The sequence below is a fragment of the Enhydra lutris genome, unplaced genomic scaffold (genome assembly GCF_002288905.1).
Source record: "Enhydra lutris kenyoni isolate GAN:26980312 unplaced genomic scaffold, ASM228890v2 scaffoldscaffold77, whole genome shotgun sequence".
Taxonomy (NCBI): Eukaryota; Metazoa; Chordata; class Mammalia; order Carnivora; family Mustelidae; genus Enhydra; species Enhydra lutris.
This window is the reverse complement of record NW_019154161.1, coordinates 5,483,987-5,505,869: the sequence shown is the minus strand read 5'-3', so window position 1 is coordinate 5,505,869 and position 21,883 is coordinate 5,483,987. Positions and strand designations below refer to the sequence as shown.

Sequence of the window (21,883 nt, the reverse complement as noted above, 5' to 3'; positions counted from 1 at the left end):
AAAGGGGCGTGGACGCGACCCCCAAATCTGTGTCCACGTGCCGCTGTTTACACGCGCCTCCCCGCCCCCACCCCCGGCGAAGAAAGGGCGCTAATCAAGCCTTCTATTCCCTCTCCCATCCTCAAAGCCTTCGGGAATGTCCCCCACGCACTAGACTAAGTCCTCGGTGGCATCTATATGTCTCATTTGGTCCACAAAGGCCGCCCCCTACCCCGCACCGCCCCACGCGTGTTTAGCTTAAGAGTCTAGAGGCCCCGCCCCGAGGCGCACAGGCTCCTCCCTCTACATTTCCCGCTCCCTAGGAGTTCAGAAGCCCCGCCCCTAAGCTGGTACTTCACGCTCTCCGGAGGAATTATCCCGTTTCTCCATTTTCCCACTTGTCCCACCCAAGTTCCGAATTTCGCAGGCATCTGAGCCTCCCAGGAAGGGGCTGTAAAGCTAAAAGCACGGCCCTGCCAACCTAGCTAGACTCTTACCTGTCTCTTTCAGAATCTCACACCAATCGAGCTTCCTGTCTCTTTAAGAGTTAGGAGCTACCAGAGGGCCGCCCCTTTAAGACGACGTTGGAGCAAATAATATGAGAGATTGGAGGGGGGATACCCGCCGGGACCGGCGAGGCGCAAACACCCGCCAAGCAGCTAATCAGCTCCATGGGGGAGAAAGTTTTCGGGAAAAGACGTCTTCTTCTGTTGTCTGCTGTGTACAAGCGGAAACTCCTCCCATTCTGCTCGTAGAGCGAGCGGGCCCCGAGCGACACCCCCGTGCTCCCGCACCGCTTGGGCGCTCCCGGGTAAAGCCCCGCCCCCTGGTTCCACGTGGTCAGCTGCGACACTCGGGTGGCTCTTGGCGGATGGGTCTGAGGATGGCGGGCACACCGTCCGGCGGTGAGTTGCATCAGGACGGGCCGGCGGGGTGCAGAGCTGGCTGCCGGGAGGAGAAAGGGGCGCCGGGGGTGTTCGGACGGAAAAAGGGACTTCCCAGGAACAGGACCTCCGAAGACAGTATCTCCCGCCCTGCGGGAGATACTTCGGACTGAGGGAGGGTATGGGGTTGGGGAACCTACCGGTGGAGGGAAGGGCGCCTCCAGGAATTGGCTCGGTGGAGATAGGGGTGCCTCTGGGGGACAGGCAGGAGAGAGGAGACCGGGTGGGGGGATTGAGGCGCTCAGGAGGCTGGGACCCAACGGCCAGTGGGCACCCTGGAGGATTGGATCCGCGGGGAAGTGATAGCAGACCCCGTTTCCTCTTCTGCAGGTGCTGCTCCGTTCTCCTGTCCCCCCAACTTTACCGCGACATCCCCAGCTTCAGAGCCCACTCGTTTCTCTCTGGAGGTGTTAAGGGACCCAGATACGGAACTGTGGCTTATCCAGGCTCCTGTAGACTTCGCCCCAGACTGGTGAGTGGTCCCAGGCCACCTCCTGGGAATACCCCCCCCCCCCCCCCAGTGGCTGAACTTGGGGAAAGTTTAGAGGGGCTTTCCAAAGGCACTCAGGGCACCTGAGCAGTTCAGTTGGTTAAGCATGATTTTGGCTCAGGTCGTGATCTCAGGGTCCTGGGATCAAGCCCTGCATCGCTCTCGGAGTTGGCTTCTCCCTCTCCCATGCTGGTGCTTCCTCTCTCAAATGAATAAAATTTTTCTTTTTTTTTTTTAGTGCTGTTTCTCAGCTCCTTTCCTCCCGTTCACCAAAACAATCTGATAAAGCTTCTGCCTTCCCCTTTCTCCTTTCAGCCTCAATGGCCGGCTGGTGCCTCTCTCGGGCTCCCAGATTGTGAAGGGCAAGTTGGCAGGCAAGCGGCACCGCTACCGGGTCCTCAGAAGCAGCGGCCCCCTGGCTGGAGAAGCAATCCTGCTGGCTCCCTCAGGGGAGGCTGGAGGGGGACTCACCTGTGCCCCAGCCCCCCAGGGCAGCCTAAGGATCTTTGACAGTCCCCAAGAATCCCCATCCGGGACCCTGCTGCAGCCCATCCCAGCAAGCCCCCCGCCACAGATACCCCCTGGCCTGAGGCCTCGATTCTGTGCCTTTGGAGGCAGCCTACCAGTAACAGGGCCTGGGTCCATCTTGGCACTGAAGTCGGCAGCCTCAAGGAAGAGGAAGAAGAAGAGACATACACCAGAAGCCTTAGTTCCCCAGGAGGCGGTTAATGGGCTTGGGGCCCTGGAGGTGGACACAGTTTTAGGGTCTCCAGATGGGGACGTGGGGAAGAAGGAAAAAAAGCAGGAGCTGAGGGAACCAGTGGTGATGGAGCTGTTGGCAGCAGAGCCCACGGCTGAGACATCAGAGCCCCCGGGAGCACCGTTCCCATCCACCACCACCAAGAAGAAGAAAAAGAAGCCCCAAGGGGCAGAAACAGATGAACCAGAAGAGCAGAAACCAGCGCCTGAAGAAAAGACAGTGGAGCTGGAACGCACAATTAAAAAGGAGCCTCTGGAAGAGATGGTCTTGTCTCCCACCAGGAAGAAGAAGAGGCAGAAGGGGACGGAAGACTGGGAGCCAGGGGAAGGGATGCCAGCCAAGGCTCTGCTCCCGCTGAAGGCGGAGCCCCAGGAGGAAGCCATCCCACTGCTCTCCTCGAAGAAGAAGAAGAAGAAGAAGAAAGAAAAGGGGTACAAAGTCATGATGGAGCCTGCAACCGAGGCGACAGAGCTGGAGATGGGCCCTCTGGTGCTCCCAGGGGAGATAATGGAGCCCGAACTACCACATGAAGTTGAGCCTGAGTCTGAGGCTGCTCCGGCGTCCACCAGAAAGAGGAGGAAGAAAGAAAAATGGCCAGATGCGACGGGGGAGCCAGGGGAGTCTCAGATGGAGCCTGAGCCGCCTGGGGACCTCGAGTTGCAAAAAGCCCTAGCAGCCACCGAGAAGAAGAAGAAGAAAGAACGCGGCCACAAAGCGACGGAGCCAAGGGCCGAGATGAGCGCCCCACAGGCTGAGGTGTTGGAGCTGGAGCTGCTGGGCGAGGGGGAGCCCGAGGCCAGGGCAGATCCAGCATCCACCAAGAAGAGGAAGAAGCGGGGCTGGGAAAGTGGGGTGCCAGAGATGGCGGCCCAGGAGGAGATGCCCAGACCGCCGCTGCATCCAGAGTCCGGGTAGGCGGCTCCCACAGGACGGGAGAAGAAGCAGAAGAAGCTACAGCAGGATCCCATGTAGTCTCCTCCTGGGAAACTGAGGGCTGCCGTTAAGAAAAGCTGGAGGTGACTACCTGGACCAGCAGAGAGCGAGCACAGAGGACCCTGGCCTCCTCCCCGCCCCGGGTGACTGCCCCAGCACACCAGCAGCAGCCTGGGCCAGGAAAATGCTTTATTGTTACACCAAGGGCCTCCTTCGAAGCTGGGGTCATCGGGGCACTTTCAGGAAGGGCTCATGTAGGACGTCAAACACCCTCCGGGCCTGGGTGAGAGCAAGAAAGAAACGAGGAGCCCGTCATTAAATGAGCCATTTGTTTGCTGCATCTGGAGTGGGCTTTGCTTCTTTCCCTCTCAGCCGGAGGGGACTCTGGGGACTAGGAGTGAAAGAGCCAGATCTTGAGTTTGTCCCAGACTGGCTGTGTGAGTTTGGGCTGGTCCCCACCCTCTCTGGGCCTCGGTTTTCCCCAGCTATAAGAGAAGCACTGTGAGCCTTCTGAAATCTTAGAGCTTTGGCATCTGAGGTCCCTTTAATTTGGAGCTGTCTCCTGCCTCGGCCTCTCAAGCCCATTCCCACAGCTCTTACCTTCTGGGGTCCCAGGCCCGGGCACAAAGCCAGATCTTCCCGCGATGCGGCCATGAGCTGTTCCAGAGACTGAGAAAGATGGGAGCGAAGGGTCAGAGATGGGGAGCACGAGACTACCCTATACCTGCTGATCGGAGGTCTCAGAGATCCCAGGAAAGAGCTGAGGTCCTGTGCGAGGGCAGGGGAGGCAGGAAGGATGGGGGGAAGGGGGCAGAGCAGTGGAAGGAAACAGTTGTGGGGGGCGGTTCTTGAAAAGGCAAAGGGGTCAGAATGCCCATTGGGACAAGGGAGTCATTCCTTACCCCAAAAGTAGTCAAGAGGGTCTGGCTGTCTGTTTTATTGACTGACTTCACAGTGGTCAGGCATTCAGTGACCTGGAAGCGAAAGAGGCAGAGATGCATCGCGAGAAGAAATGACCGCAAAAGGGAGCCTGTCGGGGGCAGTGCTGGGTCACCACTGTGTCCCCGGACACCCTGCATGCAGGAGGCGTTCAACTAAATGCCTTTTTCTTTGATTAAAAAGTTCATCTCAGTGGGTTACCTGAGTAGCTCAGTCTGTTACGTGTCTACCTTCAGCTCAGGCTCCTGGCATCGAGCCCTGTGTCAGGCCCCCCTGCTCAGTGCAGGGCCTGCTTCTCCCTTTCCTTCTGCCTCTGCTCCTCCTCCCCCCCACCCCCCACGCCATGCTCTCACAAATAAAATCTTTAAAAAAATAATAAACTTTAAAAAATTTAAAAAATATAAGTTAATCTCAGAGTGGTCCCCGCCCAGGTGAGAGGGTGTCAGTCCCATCATAAGAAGATAAATACCATTTCTCTCGAGTTCGTTCTGCCCAGGGGAAGACTACAGGCTCTGAAGTCCCATGTGAGTTCAAAACCACAGCCCACTGCTTGCTCCCTGTGAGGCCTGGACATGGGAATTGACCCCTCTGGGCCTCTTTTCAGGCAAGTGGGGGGCCCTAAGATTCCCCACCTCAGCGGTGGCAGTGGATGTCCACCATTATTCAGTCATTGGAGCCCAGGTTAAATAATTCATTCAGCCAGTACTCCCTGAGCACCCACTGAGTGCTGCGTGTGCTGGGGACACAACAGAGACCGAGCCAGCCTGGCCCTCCTGGGGTTCCCAGTCCAGTGTGGGAGACACAGCAGCTCCTGAGAGTGGTGACCCACACAGGGAGGGCTTGGCGGGGAGACCCCAAAAGGGGCACTTGACCTGGCCAAGGGATCAGGGAGGGCTTCCTGGAGAAGGAGGCATCAAAGCTGAGATGGGAAAGATGGGATTAGGCAGGTAGGCAGGCAGAGGGAACAGAAGGTCACAAGCTTAGAGGAGTGAGCCACATCTGGGAGAAGTGACAGAATGTGACACCAGGGGCAGATGGGGCTGCTGGGCATTATAGGCAGGGCCTTGTGAGGAGGCCAGGCGTACCCTGAAGGCACTGGGGAGCCATGGGAGGGTTCTGAGCTGGGGAAGGCAGAATCAAGTTTGTGCTTAAAGAAGACCCCTCTAGCTGCTGTGTGAGTGAGAAAGGGGAGAAGGAGCTGAGAGTGGGATGGGGAGAAGAGGTAAGGTTTGAGCCCTGGGAAGGAGCTAGGGGAGGCCCGGGAAAGGAGGTGCCGTGGCCTCACCCGGGAGACGAAGTCCTGCTCCAGCTTCTCCATCAGGAGGTCCGCCGGCTTCTGCTCATAGGCCTTGTAGGTCTCCAGGTAGCGCCCGGCCTCCTCGGGGCTGGGGTGAGAACATTCGGGTCAGCCAGGGGGAGGGGGGCATGTTTTAGGTTCATTATGTTCATTATGATGCTAACTAATACAGAGGGAAAAAAAAAACAAACTTTCCTCCTCTAAATGTTCCCCAGCGACCACCCCAGCCAGGCGCACTAAGGGGCTGAGCTTAGGGGCTGAGCCTGGGAGCCCGACCCACTGGATTCAGGTTTCTCCTGCCCACTTGAGTGACCCTGGGGCCAGTGATTTTCTCTCTCTGGGCCTCAGTCTCCTCATCTGTAAAGTGGAGTGGATGGCAGAATTGTGACAATTATAGGAGCCACGGCTTCAAGCGCTCAGAGACCCGTTTAAGAAACATGAGCTATTCTGGAAGGGAAGCGGGTATGTGGAGTTTGAGAGGGAGAAAAAACCACAAACACTGTTACTCTCTTCCCAGCCCCAGGAAGACCAATTCAGGAGGCCTTCAGTCCCCACTGCCAGTTTTTAATGTAGCCAGCCTTCAAGAGGAAGGCTGCGGGCGAGCTGGCGGCCGAATCTTACTATAGCCGCTAACATGACCTGAGAATCACAATTTTCACATCAGGCACGGGTTCCTCTGACCTGTAACCAACTGCTTCAAAGGTAGGCGACCTAAGCAAATCTTCACAAGGCTCTATTTGTGTGCAGAAGAAAGTAACTCAAGTTTATTGGCTCTGGGAAGAAGCTGCCTTTTTTTGTTCGGGGAGCCTGCGAAGACTGAGTTGAGTGGAAGTAAATAAAGGATTCAGGGTCAAGGCCTCAGGAAAGGTAAAGAGCAATGTTTTTTTTTTTTTTTTTTTTTTTTTTTTTTTTTTAAATTAAGTGATGGTTCATATTCTCAAAAGAAACCTTCATTTTTCTAATTATTTTTTTCCCATTAGACGGGTGTTGCGCGGCTTTTCTCTTCAGCAGGATTATTGTTAACGGTTCTTTTTTTTTTAATATTTTATTTATTTATTTGACAGAGAGAGAGAGATCACAAGTAGGCAGAGAGGCAAGCAGAGAGAGAGGGGGAAGCAGGCTCCCCGCCGAGCAGAGAGTCCGACTCGGGGCTCGATCTCAGGACCCTGAGATCATGACCTAAGCCAAAGGCAGAGGCTCAACTCACTGAGCCATCCAGGCGACCCTATTACAGTTTTTTTTTTAAAGATTTTTATTTATTATTTGATAGACAGGGATCGCAAGTAGGCAGAGAGGCAGGCAGACAGAGGGGGAAGCAGGCTCTCCGCTGAGCAGGGAGCCCAGTGCGGCTCAATCCCAGGACCCTGAGATCATGACCTGAGCCGAAGGCGGAAGCTTTAACCCACTGAGCCACCCAGGCGCCCCTCCTGTTACAGTCCTTAATAATTTGTTCGGGACCCTCACGTTACCACATTGTGTCACGTCCTAGAATTTGCTTTCTTTTTCGCACTCTGCAATATAAGCAGGATGTCTTCCCCTGTCAGCAGAAGGAGCTTCGCCTCTTTTATTTAATGGTTGCAAAATATTCCATGATTTGCATGTAAAGACACAGTAAACATTCGCCATCATGGGAGTCTAGATGCATGCCAGGCACTGCTCTAACTCATTATGGTCAGAAGCTTCCAGAAACCCCCGCCCCCACCCCAAAGCTCCTATATGGCACTTAATATTTTCAAACCATTATACAGAGGAGGAAACATGGACCAGCGGGGTGGGGTCACTTGCCCAAAATGACACAGCTAGCTGAGAAACAGCACCTTTAACTTTATGTGACGTGACACTACTTCCCACAAAATAGAGTAACGTTTAGAATTGCTTTTAATATACAACTAACTTGGGGGCGCCTGGCTGGCTCAGTTGGTAGAGTATGCAACTCTTGATCTCTGGGGTCGTGAGTTCAAGGTCATGACCTGGCCTATCTGCCTGACAGAACATTACACAGCTGGGAAAGCATGTGCATCCAGACAATGGGATATTATTGAGCAGTAAGAAGTGAGCTTCCAAATCACAAGAAGGCCTGGAGGAACCTTAGAAGCGTATTGCTAAGTGAGAGAAGCCAATCTGGAAAGGCTTCTGTGAGCTAAGAGGAAACTTCTACGCTCTCTGCACCCTGGTTTCCGGCACAGAGCTCAGGAGACCCTTGTACCTTCCTCAGAGAAAAGAGCACAAGGATGGGGCGCCTGGGTGGCTCAGTGGGTTAAAGCCTCTGCCTTCGGTTCAGGTCCTGATCTCAGGGTCCTGGGATCGAGCTCTGCATCCGGCTCCCTCCTCAGCAGGGATCCTGCTTCTTCCTCTCTCTGCCTGCCTCTCTGTTTACTTGTGATCTCTGTCAAATAAATAAAATCTTAAAAAAAAAAAAAAAAAAAAGCACAAGGAGCATCTTTGTTCTATGTTTTTTAAAGATTTTATTTATTTGAGAGAAAACAACTGGGGTAGGGGGACAGGGAGAAGCAGGCTCTCCGCTGAGCAAGGAGCCCGATGGGGGGCTCGATCCCAGGACTCTGGGATCCCCTCCCCAGAGGTCACCGCTGTCCAAGGCCTGGAGCCCATTGTAGCCCTTTCTAGTTTATCCGCATACGTGTCTGTTCCAAAACACGGCTCCCTCTCCTTCCTTCTGCCCATAAATAAAAATACGGTGCTGTCTGGTTCTCACCACTGAAGCTGCACTGATGGCCCGCGTCATCGCAGACGCACATTTGCACATGCGAGCAGGGCTCATCCTGGTGCGGGAATGTCTGCGTTGAAGAGCGGCGTCTATTTCATGTTAATAGCCAATCAAGTCTCCCGCCAACCAAATGTGCAGGTGCCCGTTTCATGCTATCCATCTGAGACGTTTTCACCAGATTTATGAGAGGAAAATGGCACCTCATTTTCAAAAAGCAGCTTTTTTCAGGCGTCTGGGTGGCTCAGTGGGTTGAGCGTCCGCCTTCGGCTCAGGTCATCGTCCCAGGGTCCTGGGATGGAGCCCCACATTGGGCTCCCTGCTCAGCAGAGGGTCTGCTTCTTCCTCTGCCTCTGCCCCTCCCCCACCACACGTGCTCCCTTTCGCTCTCTCAAATAAAATCTTAAAAAAATAGAATAAAATAAAATTTATTTTTTTCCTGATAAACGATAAAGTTGGTATTTTTTCATGTGTTTTGGCAACCTGAATTAGATGCTTATTTGGGCTCTTACTGACTTCTGGAAATTTCTTTCCACATACAAATATATAATAAATGTTTAAATATATGCATGTAAGTATAAATATTTAAGTGTACTAACACTGTATAAATATAACTTATATGTACATACATAAATTAGAGATGTTAAATATTTATTTTATACATATATATACACATTGCATATGTGTATATATATATGTGCACAGCAAGTACTTTTTTGTAATTTGTCACTTGGCTTTTAACTTTATTTACAGTCTCTTACTATCCAGAAGTTTGTTTTTTTTTTTTTTTTAAAGATTTTATTTATTTATCTGACAGACAGAGATCACAAGTAGGCAGAGAAGCAGGCAGAGAGAGAGGAGGAAGCAGGCTCCCCGTTGAGCAGAGAGCCCGATGCGGGGCTCCATCCCAGAACCCCGGGACCATGACCCAAGCCGAAGGCAGAGGCTCTAACCCGCTGAGCCACCCAGGCGCCCGACTATCCAGAAGTTTTAAAGTTTTAATATTCTCAAATCAGCCAAACTTTTTCCTTTATGGCTTTGGGGTTTGGGTCTTGCTTAGACCCAAAACTTTTCCTACCCCAAGATTACAAAAAACATTCTCCTGTAAGATTTCTTCTAACACGTTTGTTTTTTTTTTAATGTCTCTAATTTGTCAGGATTTAATTTTTCTTTATGGTGTGAGGAAGGGATATCTTTTTCCCAATTAGAAATTAGCCAATCTAAGGGCGCCTGGGTGGCTCAGTGGGTTAAAGCCTCTGCTTTCGACTCAGGTCATGATCCCGGGGTCCTGGGATGGAGCCCCGCATCGGGCTCTCTGCTCAGCGGGGAGCCTGCTTCCTCCTCTCTCTCTGCCTGTCTCTCTGCCTATTTGTGATCTCTGTCTGTCAAATAAATAAAATCTTTAAAAAAAAAAAAAAAAGAAATTAGCCAATCTAAATAGTCTTTAGAAACCCAGATGTGGAATCAGTTATTCAGACAGACTTTATATCTAACTCATCAGTGCCTAGTATGGTTCTGGCAATCTGACCCAGGTCACCTGTTTTGGTGACCATGGCCCTCTAAGATATTAAGACCCTATTTTAAAGATGAAGACATTGAGGCCCAGAGGGAGGCAGTGCCTGGACCAGGCTCATACGGGGAGTTCATGGCAGGAGAAGGAAAGGTCTGGGCGGGGCTGGGGTGGACTGACTCTCCGGATGGAGCCTGACCTGGGTGGGGAGCCTCGGTCTCACCTCCAGGCAAGGACTAGGGTACAGTCAGCCAGGATGCACATCTTGGCCAGCTCCTTGAGGGCCTGCTGAGGATCTTTCTGGGTGGAAAAGAAAGTCAGAATGAGAAATTTGGTAGAAAGCAGGAATTACAGTCTTGAAAACACAGTAGGTTAGGATGCCAAGCACCTTCCACTCGACTGACACGCGCTAAGCTGACTGGGCTGGACAGTGCCGCGACCCCGCAGCAACCAACACGGCCCAGGCTCTGCCCTCTCGGGCTCACAGTCTGATGAGGCAGATAAACTGTCCCCGCACAGTGATGAGCCACAGTGGCCAGGACTGGGATGGGAGAGTAGGAGCATCTGACCTGCCCAGGGGATCAGGGAGAGCTTCCTGGAGGAAGGGACATCTGAGCTGAGACCTGAAGGGGGATGAAGAGGTGCGAAGGAGGCAAAGGAGAGCAAAAATGGAATTCCACAGAGAACAGCTTGTCCAAAGGATGGGAGGGGAAAGAGGGCTTGAGGAGTTATGATTCACATAGTAGGTGAGAATAATGTAAAGGGGTAACCACACGGAAGCTTAGAAATGAACCCAAAGGGGAGCCTGGGTGGCTCAGTGGGTTAAGCCTCTGCCTTCGGCTCAGGTCATGATCTCAGGGTCCTGGGATCGAGCCCTGCTTCGGGCTCTCTGCTCAGCAGGGAGCCTGCTTCTCCCTCTCTCTCTGCCTGCCTCTCTGCCTACTTGTGATCTCTCTCCCTGTCAAATAAGTAAATAAAATCTTAAAAGAAAAAAAAGAAAAGAAAAGAAATGAACCCAGAGTGTGGGGCATGGGGGGCGGGCACACAGGGCCTCACGGGCCACGGACAGCACTGGAGAGCCACGGAGAGATCTAGACAGATCTGTGCTTTAGGGAAACTCCTCTGGCTGCGGTAAGGAGGGGAGGCACTGAGGTTAGAGGCCATGAGACAAGGAAAGAGGCTGGAGCCAAGCCCCTGGATGAGAGGATGACACCGATTCAAGACACATTCAGGCGGCAGAAGGCTGGGCTCTGCCGAAGTGGGATGGGGAAGGAGGAGACGGATGATTTTACCTTCCGACCCCCCTTGCCAATACAGGGTGTCAATCCTAGATGTGAGAGGTGGTTCCTCACTGAGGTTTCGGCTTGCATCTTCCCTCAGGATTCAACAGTCCACTTGGCGGCCGTGAGGCCCAACGCGCCCCATTTCACAGACGGGGCCAATGAGGCCGGTAGGGAAGTGACCACTGCTTACCACGTCCACCTGGACGAGCAGGACTCGCAGGGCGAAGCTCTTCCCCAGGCTCTGCAGCCGCTCGTGGATGTAGTCTGGGTGGAGGTTGTGGTAGCGGAGGCTGGGGGGCAGGGGAGAGGGAGGGATTGGGAGGCCTCAGTCTCCCCGAGACCCCAGGAGCCCTTGTTCACTCTCGCTGGCAGGCAGAGGGTGTGGGCAACACAGGGATCTGAGGCTCAGAGAAGTGAAGTGACGTGGCCCAGCTCACTCAGCAAGGCAGGGGCACAGTGGGGTTCACAGCGAGGGCTGCCTGGCTCTGGCTCCCTGGAGGGACAGACCCCAGGTTCCTCACGGAGGCAGGGAAGAGACTTGGGCTTTGAGTAGAGGATAGGAAACCAGGGCTCAGAGAGCGTGGACTGGGGGACACTGTGCAGCTGATCTTGGGAGGCAGGCCCATCCCAGGGACTGTCTGCTTTGGCCTCAAAAGGGGCTGGCAGGGGGAAGGGGTGGCTTTCCCACCCAGGGAACTAGGGGACATCTCTGCCCAGCAGCCACCAGCTCTCCCACCTTGCAGGGAGGACAGGAACTTAGAAGTTTCACTTCCCCCTCGAGCTCTGTCTGGAGAGGAACCCCGGGGAGTAGAGAGGGAATGGGCTTCATAGGGGCAGAGGGTAGAGAAATCCTGGTTCTCACCAACTCATCCTAGATGTCTGGGACATGAGTGACCTGACCCCTTCCTCCCTCAGACCCAGGAGTCCAGGCCCCCAGCCTCCTCCTCTCTCAGACCCAGGAGCCCAGGCCCCCAGCCTCCTCCTCTTTCAGACCCAGGAGCTTAAGACCTCCAGCTCTCTCCTCCCTCAGACCCAGGAGCCCAGGCTCCCAGCCTCCTCCTCCTTCAGACCCAGGAGCCTAAAGCCTCCAGCCCTCTCCTCCCTCAGACCCAGGAGCCTAAGCCCCCAGCCTCCTCCTCCCTCAGACCCAGGAGTCCAGGCCCCCAGCCCCTCCTCCCTCAGACTCAGAAGTCCAGGCCATCAGTCTCCTCCTCCCTCAGACCCAGGAGCCCAAGCCCCCAACCCCCTCCCCCTCAGAACCGGGAGCCTAAGGCCCCCCAGCCCTGTCCTCCCTCAGACTGAGGAGCCCGTGCCCCCAGCCCCTCCTCCCTCAGACCCACAGTCTGGGCCTGTAGCTCTTCTGACTCTGGGCACCTCCAGGCTAAGACCTCTTCCTTCCATACAAGGTCCCATGGAGGCCCAAAGCCAACAGGGCCACATGCAAACGTCTCCCAGTGAACGGTCCAAAACACTGGGGCGTACACTCCCAGGCCTCCCTGGAAGGTGGGCAGCCCCTCAGAGCTCACCTGAGGAACAGGGCACAGGTGCTCTGGCCCAGCACGTAGTCGGGAAGCACATCACCAAACTCCCAGGGCACGTTACGCACAAACTTCAGCACGGGGTTGCCCCTCTGGGGAGGGAAGAAGGGCCAAAGCCATTAACAGGAATAGCCCTGGGACTACTGACACCCCAGGACCCCCTCCCCCACCACTGTCAACACCTCCCCACCTCTTCCTGCCTGTGCCTGTGGACCTCCTCTCCAGAGTCTACCTCCTCAGCCTGAATGTCCTTGGTGCTCTGGCTCTGACCTAGGCCCCTCCCCCCAGCCCTGAGCCTTAACTAAAGGATCCCTGAGTCTCTCTAGCTCAGCCCTCTCCCCTGGCCCCACGTGTGTGTCCTGGGGCCGTGGGACACTTCCTCCAGGAGGTCTGCCTCACTGCCTCCAAGTGCCTTCAGCATCAGCCATCACACCTGCTCCTCCAAGAGGCCCCACTTCGGGGACAGCCCCACCATCCAGCGACCGGAGCCTGATCGTGGACATGTCCCTCTCCCCCTCCTCCTCCAGTTAGGATGTCTACCTGAGACAGGATCCCATTTTCATTTTTAAAGGATTACTTTGGGGCATCTGGGTGGCTCAGTCAGTTAAGCATCTGCCTTGGGCTCAGGTCATGATCCCAGGGTCCTGGGATCGAGCCCTCCATCGGGCTCCCGGCTCCCTCTACCCCTCCCCGCTGCTCGTGATCTCTCTCTCTCAAATAAACAAAATACTTTTTTAAAAAGTATTACTGGACACCTGGGTGGCTCAGTGGGTTAAGCCACTGCCTTCGGCTCAGGTGGTGATCCCGGAGTTCTGAGATAGAGTCCCGCATCGGGCTCTCTGCTCCTCGGGGAGTCTCCTTCTCCCTCTAACCTTCTCCCCTCTCATGCTCTCTCTCACTCTCTCTCTCAAATAAATAAATAAAATCGTAAATAAATAAATAAATAATTGGATCACCTTGTCCCCTTCACACCCACAAGAATGGCCAAAATGGTCAAAAAGACAGACAAGGAAAGGTGGTGAGGATCTGGGCAAGCTGGAACGCCTGCCCACAGCTGGCAGGAACTAAACTGATGCTGTGTTGGAGAAGATGGTTTGGCAGTTCCTAAAAAAGCTCACTCTAGAGCCGCCCCATGACCCAGCAAGTCCACCCCTGCATAAATTCCCCAGAGAACCGAAAACCCACATCTACCGAAAAACCCGAATGCTAATGTTCAGGGCAGCATCTTCGGAATAACCAATGAGTACCAACAGTGGAGGGAGGAGAACCCCGGCCCGGCGCCCCCACATGTGGGGATACCCTCGGGCCCACGAAGGGGAAGGAAGAAAGCACGGACTTGCGCTTCCTCGTGGAGGAACCTGAAAGCCTTATGCCAGGTGAAAGGAGCCAGACGTCAGCCGACAGCCATGTGGGTGGTCTGCACTTTTTGGCTATTCGAAACAAACCTGCGGGGACCACTCGTGCCCCAGATTTTGTACGGATGTATGTTGTCTTTTCTCTGGAACATCTACCTAGAAGTAGACTTCCTGGGTCATACAGTAACTCTTATTTTTTTCAAGATTTTATTTTTGTGGGGGCCGTCTGGGTGGGCTCAGCTGGTTAAGCATCTGACTCTTGTTTTCGGCTCAGGTCATGATCTCAGGGTCCTGGGATCGAGACCTGCATCGGGCTCTCTGCTCAGCGGGGAGCCTGCTTCCCCCTCTCTCTCGGCCTGCCTTTCTGCCTACTTTTGATCTGTCAAATAGATAAATGAAATCTTTAAAAAAAATTATATATATTTCTAAGTAATTAAACTTAACATGGGGCTCGAACCTACAACCCTGAGGTCCACCAGCTGAGCCAGCCAGGTACCCCAGGAACTCTATGCTTAAGTGTCTGAGGAACTACCAGACTGTTTTCCAAGGTGTCTGCACAATTGTGCATTCCCACCAGCAGCCCATGTGGGCTCCAGTTCCTTCCTGGCCTCGAGACCTTTCTATGGCCCCTTGATGAGAGCCATCCTCATGGGCATAAGCTGCTACCCCACTGGGATCTTGATTTGCATTTCCCTGGCAGACAATACCGCGCGTCTTTTCACATTCTCGGGTCCTACCAGTATCTCTGTAAGTGGCCGCTCTTCTGCAGAAAGGGACCTCCGCCAACGGCAGAGCCCTCACCCGCTGCCCTTCCATCACTCTATCCCCGGCCTAGAACGAGCACCTGGCGACCTCTGAACATATCTGCGGACAGCAGGCAGGCAAAACCTCACTTCAAAGGCACAGATGAGTTAAGTCACTCACTCAAGATCACACAGCTACTGTGTGCCAGAGCAGGATGCGAACTCAGGCCTGCGTTCAAGAAACAGTTTTGGGGGGTGCCTGGGTGGCTCAGTGGGTTAAAGCCTCTGCCTTCGGCTCGGGTCTTGATCCCAGGGTCCTGGGTTCGAGCCCCAGGGAGCCTGCTTTCCTTCCTCTCTGCCTGCCTCTCTGCCTACCTATGATCTCTGTCAAATAAATAAATAAAATCTTTAAAAAAAAAAAAAAAGAAAGAAAAAAGAAACAGTTTTTGAATGAATGAACAAACCCAGGGGGACAGGAAACTTAGTTGCACTAACGTGGTCGCACCCAAAGAGTCAGAGTGTTACAGATAAACTTTTGTGCCCCCCCCCAAATTCACATGTGGAAATCCTAACCCATGATGTGATGGTATTAGGAAGTGAGGAGAGGCGATTTGGTCATGAAGGTGGAACCCTCGTGAAGGGGATTAGGGCCTTCATAAAAGGGACCCCAGAGCACTCCCTCCCCCCTTCTGCTGTGTGAGGACACACTGAGAAGACAGCAGTCTATGAACCGGGGTCCTTCCTGGACACTGAATCTGCCAGGGCCTTGATCTTGGACTTCCCAGGCTCCAGAACTCTGAGAAATAAATGTTTGCTGTTTAAACTACCCAGCCTATGGTATTTTTGTCATAACAAACAACAGGACAGGGGGCAACCTCAGCTCATACGTGTACTTGAATGGATGAATGAAAGAGGGGCCCAGCCCGGAGCACAGTGGCCAGAGCTCAGCCTCCCTTCCACTTACCCACCAGAACTCCCCGCCCCATAACCCAAGTTTCCCCCATTTCTCCATCCCCTCCTTACCTGGCGGGGGCTCACAATGATGCTGCTGGATTTCGCCCCTGGTTTGGGGGCCTGATTAGCAGTCTCTCCTGCCAGGAGCTCAGGCCCCGGGGGTTGTGGCGCTCCAGCCCCTCCTGGAGGTCCCGAGATGGCATACTCAGCATATGTCTGAGGGGCTGCCTGAGGTGAGGTCTCCACGGTGGGCAGGCTCCGGGTGGATTTGAATAAGGGCTTGACCTGTGCAGGGAAGGGGAGTGTCAAAGTCAAAATCGAGCCCCTTCTCCCCACTCCTCAGCCTCTGCACTGGTCCTGGCAACCGTCTTCTCTCCCTCGGACCCCTGCAGTCACCTCCTCTCCAGCTCCCTGCCGACACCCTTACTCCCCACAGTCTGTTCACTGTCATTTCATGACACTCTGCTTGGAGACCTCGGTGGCTCCCATCTCAGAGCAAAAGCCGAAGCTGTCACCACAGCCCACAAGACTCTGGACGATCTGTCCCTGCCCCTTGCCTCAGGAGGGTCTCACCTCTCACCTCTTTCCCTTTGCCTTCTCTAGTCTAGCCCCACTGGCCTTCTTGCTGCCCTCAAACTCCCTGGGCCTTTGCACTGGCTGTCCCTTCTGCCTCCAGATGTTCTCACATAGCTCACTCCCTCACCTCTTTCAGATCACGGCGAGATGTCACCTCCTCAGAGAAGCAGTCCCTTCAAGTAAGGTAGCACCTTTCCCCCAACACCCCCTATACCGTTAGCCCACTTTGTTTTTCTTCCTAGCCCCTAGTGACCAGCCGGTCCTCAGCACCAGCCAATTGTTTTCCCGTAGGAATACAATCTCAGTGTTGTTAGCTCCTTCCATTTACCAAAACATGCCAAAAGCGCAGACTTTCTTTTTAATTGCAAAGCCTTCCAATTCTCAAACGTCAGCAATAAACTGATGTTTTGCAAACCAGGGTGCCGGCCACATAAAACAGGGCTTGCCGGTTCGCTGTCCCTGTCTGGAGCCCTCTCTTGGAATCACCATGACATTTTACAGATAGGGAAACAGACTTGCGGAGCAGAGGTGTTTTCCCAAGGTGACCCAGGTCCCATTTCCTAACCCACACGTGTGGCCACAGGGCCGTTCCTGTCCTCCTTCCTCTCAATCGCCCGCCCAGCCTCCCAGCCTTCTCCCCATCTCCTCGTCCTACCCCTGCAGGAGGGGCCTCATCCTCCTCCAGCGGTATGAAGAATTTCTTCCTCGTGGGTGGCCCAGAGGGCTGCCGCACTCCCTCTTCGTCCATCCCAAGGTTCTTCTGGGGCCTGGAAATGAAGACATGGCGGCGGGGGCGAGGGAGACACCAGGGCCTGCATTCCCATCCTCCCAGCAGGAACCCCCCACTCACAGCCACCCCACCCCAAAAATCCCGACGCTCCACAGCGTCAAATTCCAAACACCCAGTGCCCCGGATTCTTTAAAGCCCCGCCCACAGGGAGCCTCCACCTTCGGCTCGCCCCGCCCCTTACCGGTCTAGGCGTTCCATTAGCCCCGCCCCTCATGGTCCCCACTTTCTATTCGCCCCGCCCTCCGTTGATCCAGTCCAGCCTCTGTCCCCTCCTTCCCGCCCACAGGGCTCGCACCTGATACCCTCCCCTAGCTCCATCTCGTCCTTCTCTGAAACACTACAACGACTGATTGGCTCCTGTGGCTACCAATCGCCCCCCCCCTCCCCGCCCCTCTCGACCGAGCCGGCGGTCGGAGCGCCGCGAGGACTCACCCTTGCCCCCGAGTCGCGAGTGAAAAACCGGAGAGGGACCGAGGCTTTCCACCGCCGACGCGGCCAGCGCGTCCCCGGGCTCGCCGCACTTCCGGCCTCTCTAGCCCCCGATCCCGCTCTCACCGTTCCCCAGAGGGGTAGAGCTTCGAGAGGGGCTGTCCCCGCGCAGCTCTCTATGGTCCTGGAGGACTGCGGAGGTTTGGGTTGGAGAGAGCGGTTGACCTAGCCACCTGAACGTCTCCGGTTGCCGAGAAGTTCAATTTCGGTGCCTTTTTGAGGCACCTCCTTGTGCTCGAGCTCCGGATAGGATTCACTGCGAGGGTGGAGTGGGGTGGGGTGGAGGGGCGGGGTGGGGGGGGGGGAATGGCGGGAAATCAAATTAGGTTCCCCCCGGCGCATTTGGGTGGCTCAATGGGTTAAGCCTCTGCCTTGGGCTCAAGTCATGATCTCAGGGTCCTGGGATCGAGCCCCGCATTGGGCTCTCTGCTCAGCCAGGAGCCTGCTTCACACACACACATCCCCACCGCCTGCTTGTGATTTCTCTCTGTGTTAAATAAATAAATAAAATCTTAAAAAAAAAAAAAATAGGTTCCTCCTCTCAGTCCAGACTTGGGTTCACAACCCAGCTCTAGGCCATTGACTTGGCCGCGGTTTCCACATTCATTTATTCGTTCATTCCACACGTACTCCCGAGCGCCTCCTCTGTTCCTGGCCCTGTGCGGGGCAGTGCTAGTGACTCAGCAGTGACCCCTGACAACCACAGCTCCCTCCTGTCCTCCTGGAGCTCCCAGTCCAGTGAGCAAGACACACTTGAGTTCCCAGCGACCGCCCGGAGTGGGCAAGGCTGGGATGGGAGACCCGGGACCGCCCGCGGGAGGGGAGGGGAGAGAAGGGGCCACCGAACCGAGCCCCAGGGTAGGGAAGGGCTTCCTTGTGGAAGAGACATCTGAGCAGAGACCTGGTTGATGAGTTAGTATTAGTCATTTCCTGAAAGAACAGCATCACACTGTTCTAACTTGCGGCTCTCCGGTTACTAAGGAGAGAGAACATCTTTTTGTTGAGTTTATTGGTCTTATGTAGTTTGTCTTCTGTGAATTGCTTGCTCATATCCTTTGCCCATTTTTTTAATGGGGTTGTATGCCTTTTTTTTTTATTAGTCTTAATTTGTAGGAGTACTTTATGGATTCCGATTCTAATTCTTAGTTAAGTATATTCCAAGTATCCCCTCCTAGTTTGTATTTTGTATTTTAACTATTTATTTGTGTCACAGAGAATTCTTAGTGTTTATTCAGAACTGTTTATCAGTCTGTTCCGTGCTGACTTTGGCTTTTGGTGTGTTGTTTAAGAGACCTGCCATATCCCCAAGGTTATAAAAATATCCTGTAATTACTTTTAATACTTGAAGAGTCTCGATTTTGTTTCTGTCTTTAATCCATATAAGACTTAATTTTGAAGATGCACTATGGCAGGAATTTATGATGAATGTAGCCAACTGTCCCAATACCATTTATTTTATTTTTTTTAAGATTTTATTTATTTATTTATTTGACAGACAGAGATCACAAGTAGGCAGAGAGGCAGGCACAGAGAGAGAGAGAGGGAAGCAGGCTTCCCGCCGAGCAGAGAACCCGATTCTCTGGGATGGGGCTCCATCCCAGGACCCTGAGATCATGACCTGAGCCTAAGGCAGAGGCTTTAACCCACTGAGCCACCCAGGCTCCCCCCTTTCCCCAATTTTGATATTTCACCTTTATCGTGAGCCAAATTCCCATATATACATGTCTATATATGTCTATTTCTGACATTTCTGTTAAGTTTTATTAATCTCTATATCTGTTCCTTGCGTCCATGCTGTACTGTTTAATGATTTTATTTTATTTTTTTTAAAGATTTTATTTATTTATTTGACAGACAGAGATCACAAGTAGGCAGAGAGGCAGGCAGAGAGAGAGCGGGAAGCAGGCTCCCTGCTGAGCAGAGAGCCCGACGCGGGGCTCGATCCCAGGACCCTAGGACCACTACCTGAGCCGAAGGCAGAGGCTTCAACCCACTGAGCCACCCAGGCACCCCTAATGATTTTATTTTAATACATGTTGTGATCACATCAGGCAAGTCCCCCCCTGTTCAGTTTCAAATCTGTCTTTACTGTTCTTACACCTTTTCTCTTCTAGATGGATTTTAGCAGCTTGGAATTTCAATGAATTGATGGTTTCATTTTTTCAAAGATTTTATTTATTTATTTGAGACAGAGAGAGTGTGAGAGAGTGCACAAGCAAAGGGGAGGGGCAGAGAGAGAAGCAGACTCTGGGCTGAGCAGGGAGCCGGACACAGGGGGGTTGATCCCAGCATCCTGGGATCATGACCTGAGCCAAAGGCAGACCCTTAACTAACTGAGCCATCCTAGGGGCCTCAACTGATGGGTTAATTAAAAGACATCTTTTTCATATACCTGAATATACTGATTGTCTCTATCTCTCCAACGATTCCAGCTTTTGTTAGGAGCCTACTATAAAAGTTTTTTATAAATAATTTTCATTTGTACAATTGATTCATAAATACATTTTTTATTAGTCTCCTAGGAGAACTGTAACAGAGTACCCAAAACTGGGTGGCTTAAGTGACAGAAATGAATTGTCTCACGGTTCTGGAGGCTACAGGTCCAAAGTCAAGGTGTTGGCGGGGCTGTGTCCCCTCCTAGTGCACCAGGAAAGGATCTGTTCCAGGCCTTTCTCCCAACTGCTGGTAGCCTCAGGAGTTTCTTGGCTTGTAGATGGCCATCATCTCTCTGCGTCAGGGTCTTTTCTGTGTGTGTGTCTGTCTCTGTGACTAAACTCCCCTGTTTATAAAGACACCAGTCAAACTGGATTAGGGCCCATGCTAATGACCTCATTTTAACTTGATTATCTCTGTAAAGACCTTATTTCCAAATAAGGTCACATTCTGAAGTACCAGGGGTTAGGACTCCAATACATCTTTTTTGGAGGACAAGCGTCAACCTATAACAATTCTGTTACTTTTTATAACCTTCTTTCTTCAGAATGCATTTTACTATTTGCTTGAGTCCATTCACTTCTAATGCTTTCAGAGAGCTTTCTGGATAGTCATGTTCTGAGTCTGGCTCATCTCAAAGGTAACTTCATTTTGTCCTCACGATTGGAATCTCTGATTCTGGGTTCCTAGTTATTTTTCCTGCAAAGTTAGAAGATACCAGTCCTCTCTCTCTGGCTTCTGCGTGGCTGATAGGAAGCGTACCATCCCCATGATTCTCCCTCCTACCTATGCATGCTCATCACTGGATGTAATTCTCCCCCAAGGTCATCTACTAGCTGTGTGACCTTGTGCCAGCCACTCAGCTTCTCTGTTCGTATCAGTTTGCTCATCTCTAAAATGGGGATGGGGTGTCTGGCTGATGTACTCAGTAGAGTGAGTGACTCTCAATCTCTGGGTGGTGAGTTTGAACCCCATGTTGGGTGTAGCAATTACTTAAAAATAAATAAATAAAATAAACTTTAAAAATAAATAAGATTGGGGGGGGACACCTGCCCGATGGCTCAGTCGGTTAAGCGTCTGCCTTCGGCTCAGGTCATGATCCTGGAATCCTGGGATCAAGTCCCACATCCAGCTCCTTGCTCGGTGGGGAGCCTGCTTCTCCCTCTGCCTGCTTGTGTGCTCTCTCTTCCTCTCTTTCTCTCTGACAAATAAATTTTTAAAAAAATCTTAAAAATAAATAAGATGGGAATAACAATAGTAGATGTGTTATGAGAATGGAATGAGTTACGTGTCACGAGCCTAAAACTATACTTGGCACACGGTAGGTGCTATATTTGACATGAATTTGTCATAAGAATAAAATAGCCCTAACCAAGTCCTGGACAGCAGGGGTTGGAGCTGTTGTGGCCACTGCTGTATCACCGTGTCCCTGCCCACCTCACCCTACCTCCCCACCTCCCTCACCCCTCCCCACTCACCCACTCCCCAACCCCCACGCTCCACCCCCCCAGCGCCTGGCAACCAGAAGGGGCTACTAAACAGGGTATTGTGTGAATTATCAGAGAGCAGAGGCCAAGCGCTACAGCAAGCAACTGCACTGCTGGGGGTCTCAGTTTCCCCATCTGTAACTGCTGAGGACTCAGTAAGACCACAGGGAACTGTATCGAGATGGACAGTTCACCCATCCCTTGAATCCCTACATACTGAGCACCTACTATGTGCCAGGCACCGGGGACACAGTGGTGAACAAGTCAGCCCAGGTCCCTGCCCTGTGGGGCTGATGGTCTCATGGAGGAGACAGGCCACGAGAAGGAAGCACACGAATCAGAGAGTTTCTAGGGCCACCTGTGCTATGAAGAAGAAAAAGCACGGCGCTGTGAGGCAGGTAATGCGGGATCACTGTCACAGGGTGAGGAGCTCTATAAATAATAAAAATATTGCCACCAACTAGAGTCCCATCGAAATAGGTTGAGCACTTACTATGAGCTAAGGCCTCGCGATAATCTTCCCCTTAAGTCTCAACAGGTCATTTGACATATGAGGGAACTGAGTCCCCAGCGACACAGAGAAGGACCTTGGAAATGTGTCCCTGAATCCAAGGGCAAGAGATTGTATTCTAGAAAGAGACCAGCCTGGGTGGGAATTAGT

At 52.9% G+C, this 21,883-nt stretch overlaps 2 protein-coding genes across 3 annotated transcripts; one reads left to right on the top strand and one right to left on the bottom strand.

The window, feature by feature from the left end:
• The first annotated feature begins 836 nt into the window (after window positions 1-836).
• On the top strand, window positions 837-3,103 carry LOC111160759 (CD3e molecule associated protein). The gene is made up of 3 exons (XM_022524097.1): window positions 837-884; window positions 1,254-1,395; window positions 1,729-3,103. Exons 1-3 carry the CDS (start codon window positions 851-853, stop codon window positions 3,086-3,088), a joined length of 1,536 nt encoding a protein of 511 aa, XP_022379805.1. The 5' UTR covers window positions 837-850; the 3' UTR covers window positions 3,089-3,103.
• Window positions 3,104-3,278: 175 nt separating this feature from the next.
• LOC111160761 (ERCC excision repair 1, endonuclease non-catalytic subunit) lies at window positions 3,279-17,340 on the bottom strand. Of its 2 annotated transcripts, XM_022524099.1 has the most exons (10): window positions 16,995-17,019; window positions 16,679-16,790; window positions 15,517-15,732; window positions 12,384-12,487; window positions 11,048-11,147; window positions 9,798-9,874; window positions 5,331-5,430; window positions 4,009-4,080; window positions 3,707-3,775; window positions 3,279-3,385 (listed from the first exon to the last, which is right to left on the bottom strand). In XM_022524099.1, the coding sequence occupies exons 1-10, from the start codon at window positions 17,009-17,011 to the stop codon at window positions 3,332-3,334; spliced, it is 921 nt and encodes a 306-aa protein (XP_022379807.1). In that variant the 5' UTR covers window positions 17,012-17,019; the 3' UTR covers window positions 3,279-3,331. The 2 variants fall into 2 exon arrangements, with proteins under 2 accessions (XP_022379807.1, XP_022379806.1); XM_022524098.1 differs by lacking the exons at window positions 3,279-3,385; window positions 16,995-17,019 and adding an exon at window positions 17,246-17,340 and having other exon boundaries at window positions 3,418-3,775.
• Between the last annotated feature and the right edge of the window lie 4,543 nt (window positions 17,341-21,883).

Excerpts from the sequence above, each read along its gene's own strand:
- LOC111160761 (XM_022524098.1), bottom strand. The coding sequence starts at position 16,771 with ATGGACGAAGAGGGAGTGCGGCAGCCCTCTGGGCCACCCACGAGGAAG. Across the intron at positions 15,733-16,678 it reads ATGAGGCCCCTCCTGCAGGG|GTCAAGCCCTTATTCAAATC; the intron begins GTAGGACGAGGA and ends TTCCCTGCACAG. Across the intron at positions 4,081-5,330 it reads AGCAGGACTTCGTCTCCCGG|GTCACTGAATGCCTGACCAC; the intron begins GTGAGGCCACGG and ends TTTCGCTTCCAG.
- LOC111160759 (XM_022524097.1), top strand. The coding sequence starts at position 851 with ATGGGTCTGAGGATGGCGGGCACACCGTCCGGCG. Across the intron at positions 885-1,253 it reads GGCGGGCACACCGTCCGGCG|GTGCTGCTCCGTTCTCCTGT; the intron begins GTGAGTTGCATC and ends CCTCTTCTGCAG. Across the intron at positions 1,396-1,728 it reads GTAGACTTCGCCCCAGACTG|CCTCAATGGCCGGCTGGTGC; the intron begins GTGAGTGGTCCC and ends TTCTCCTTTCAG.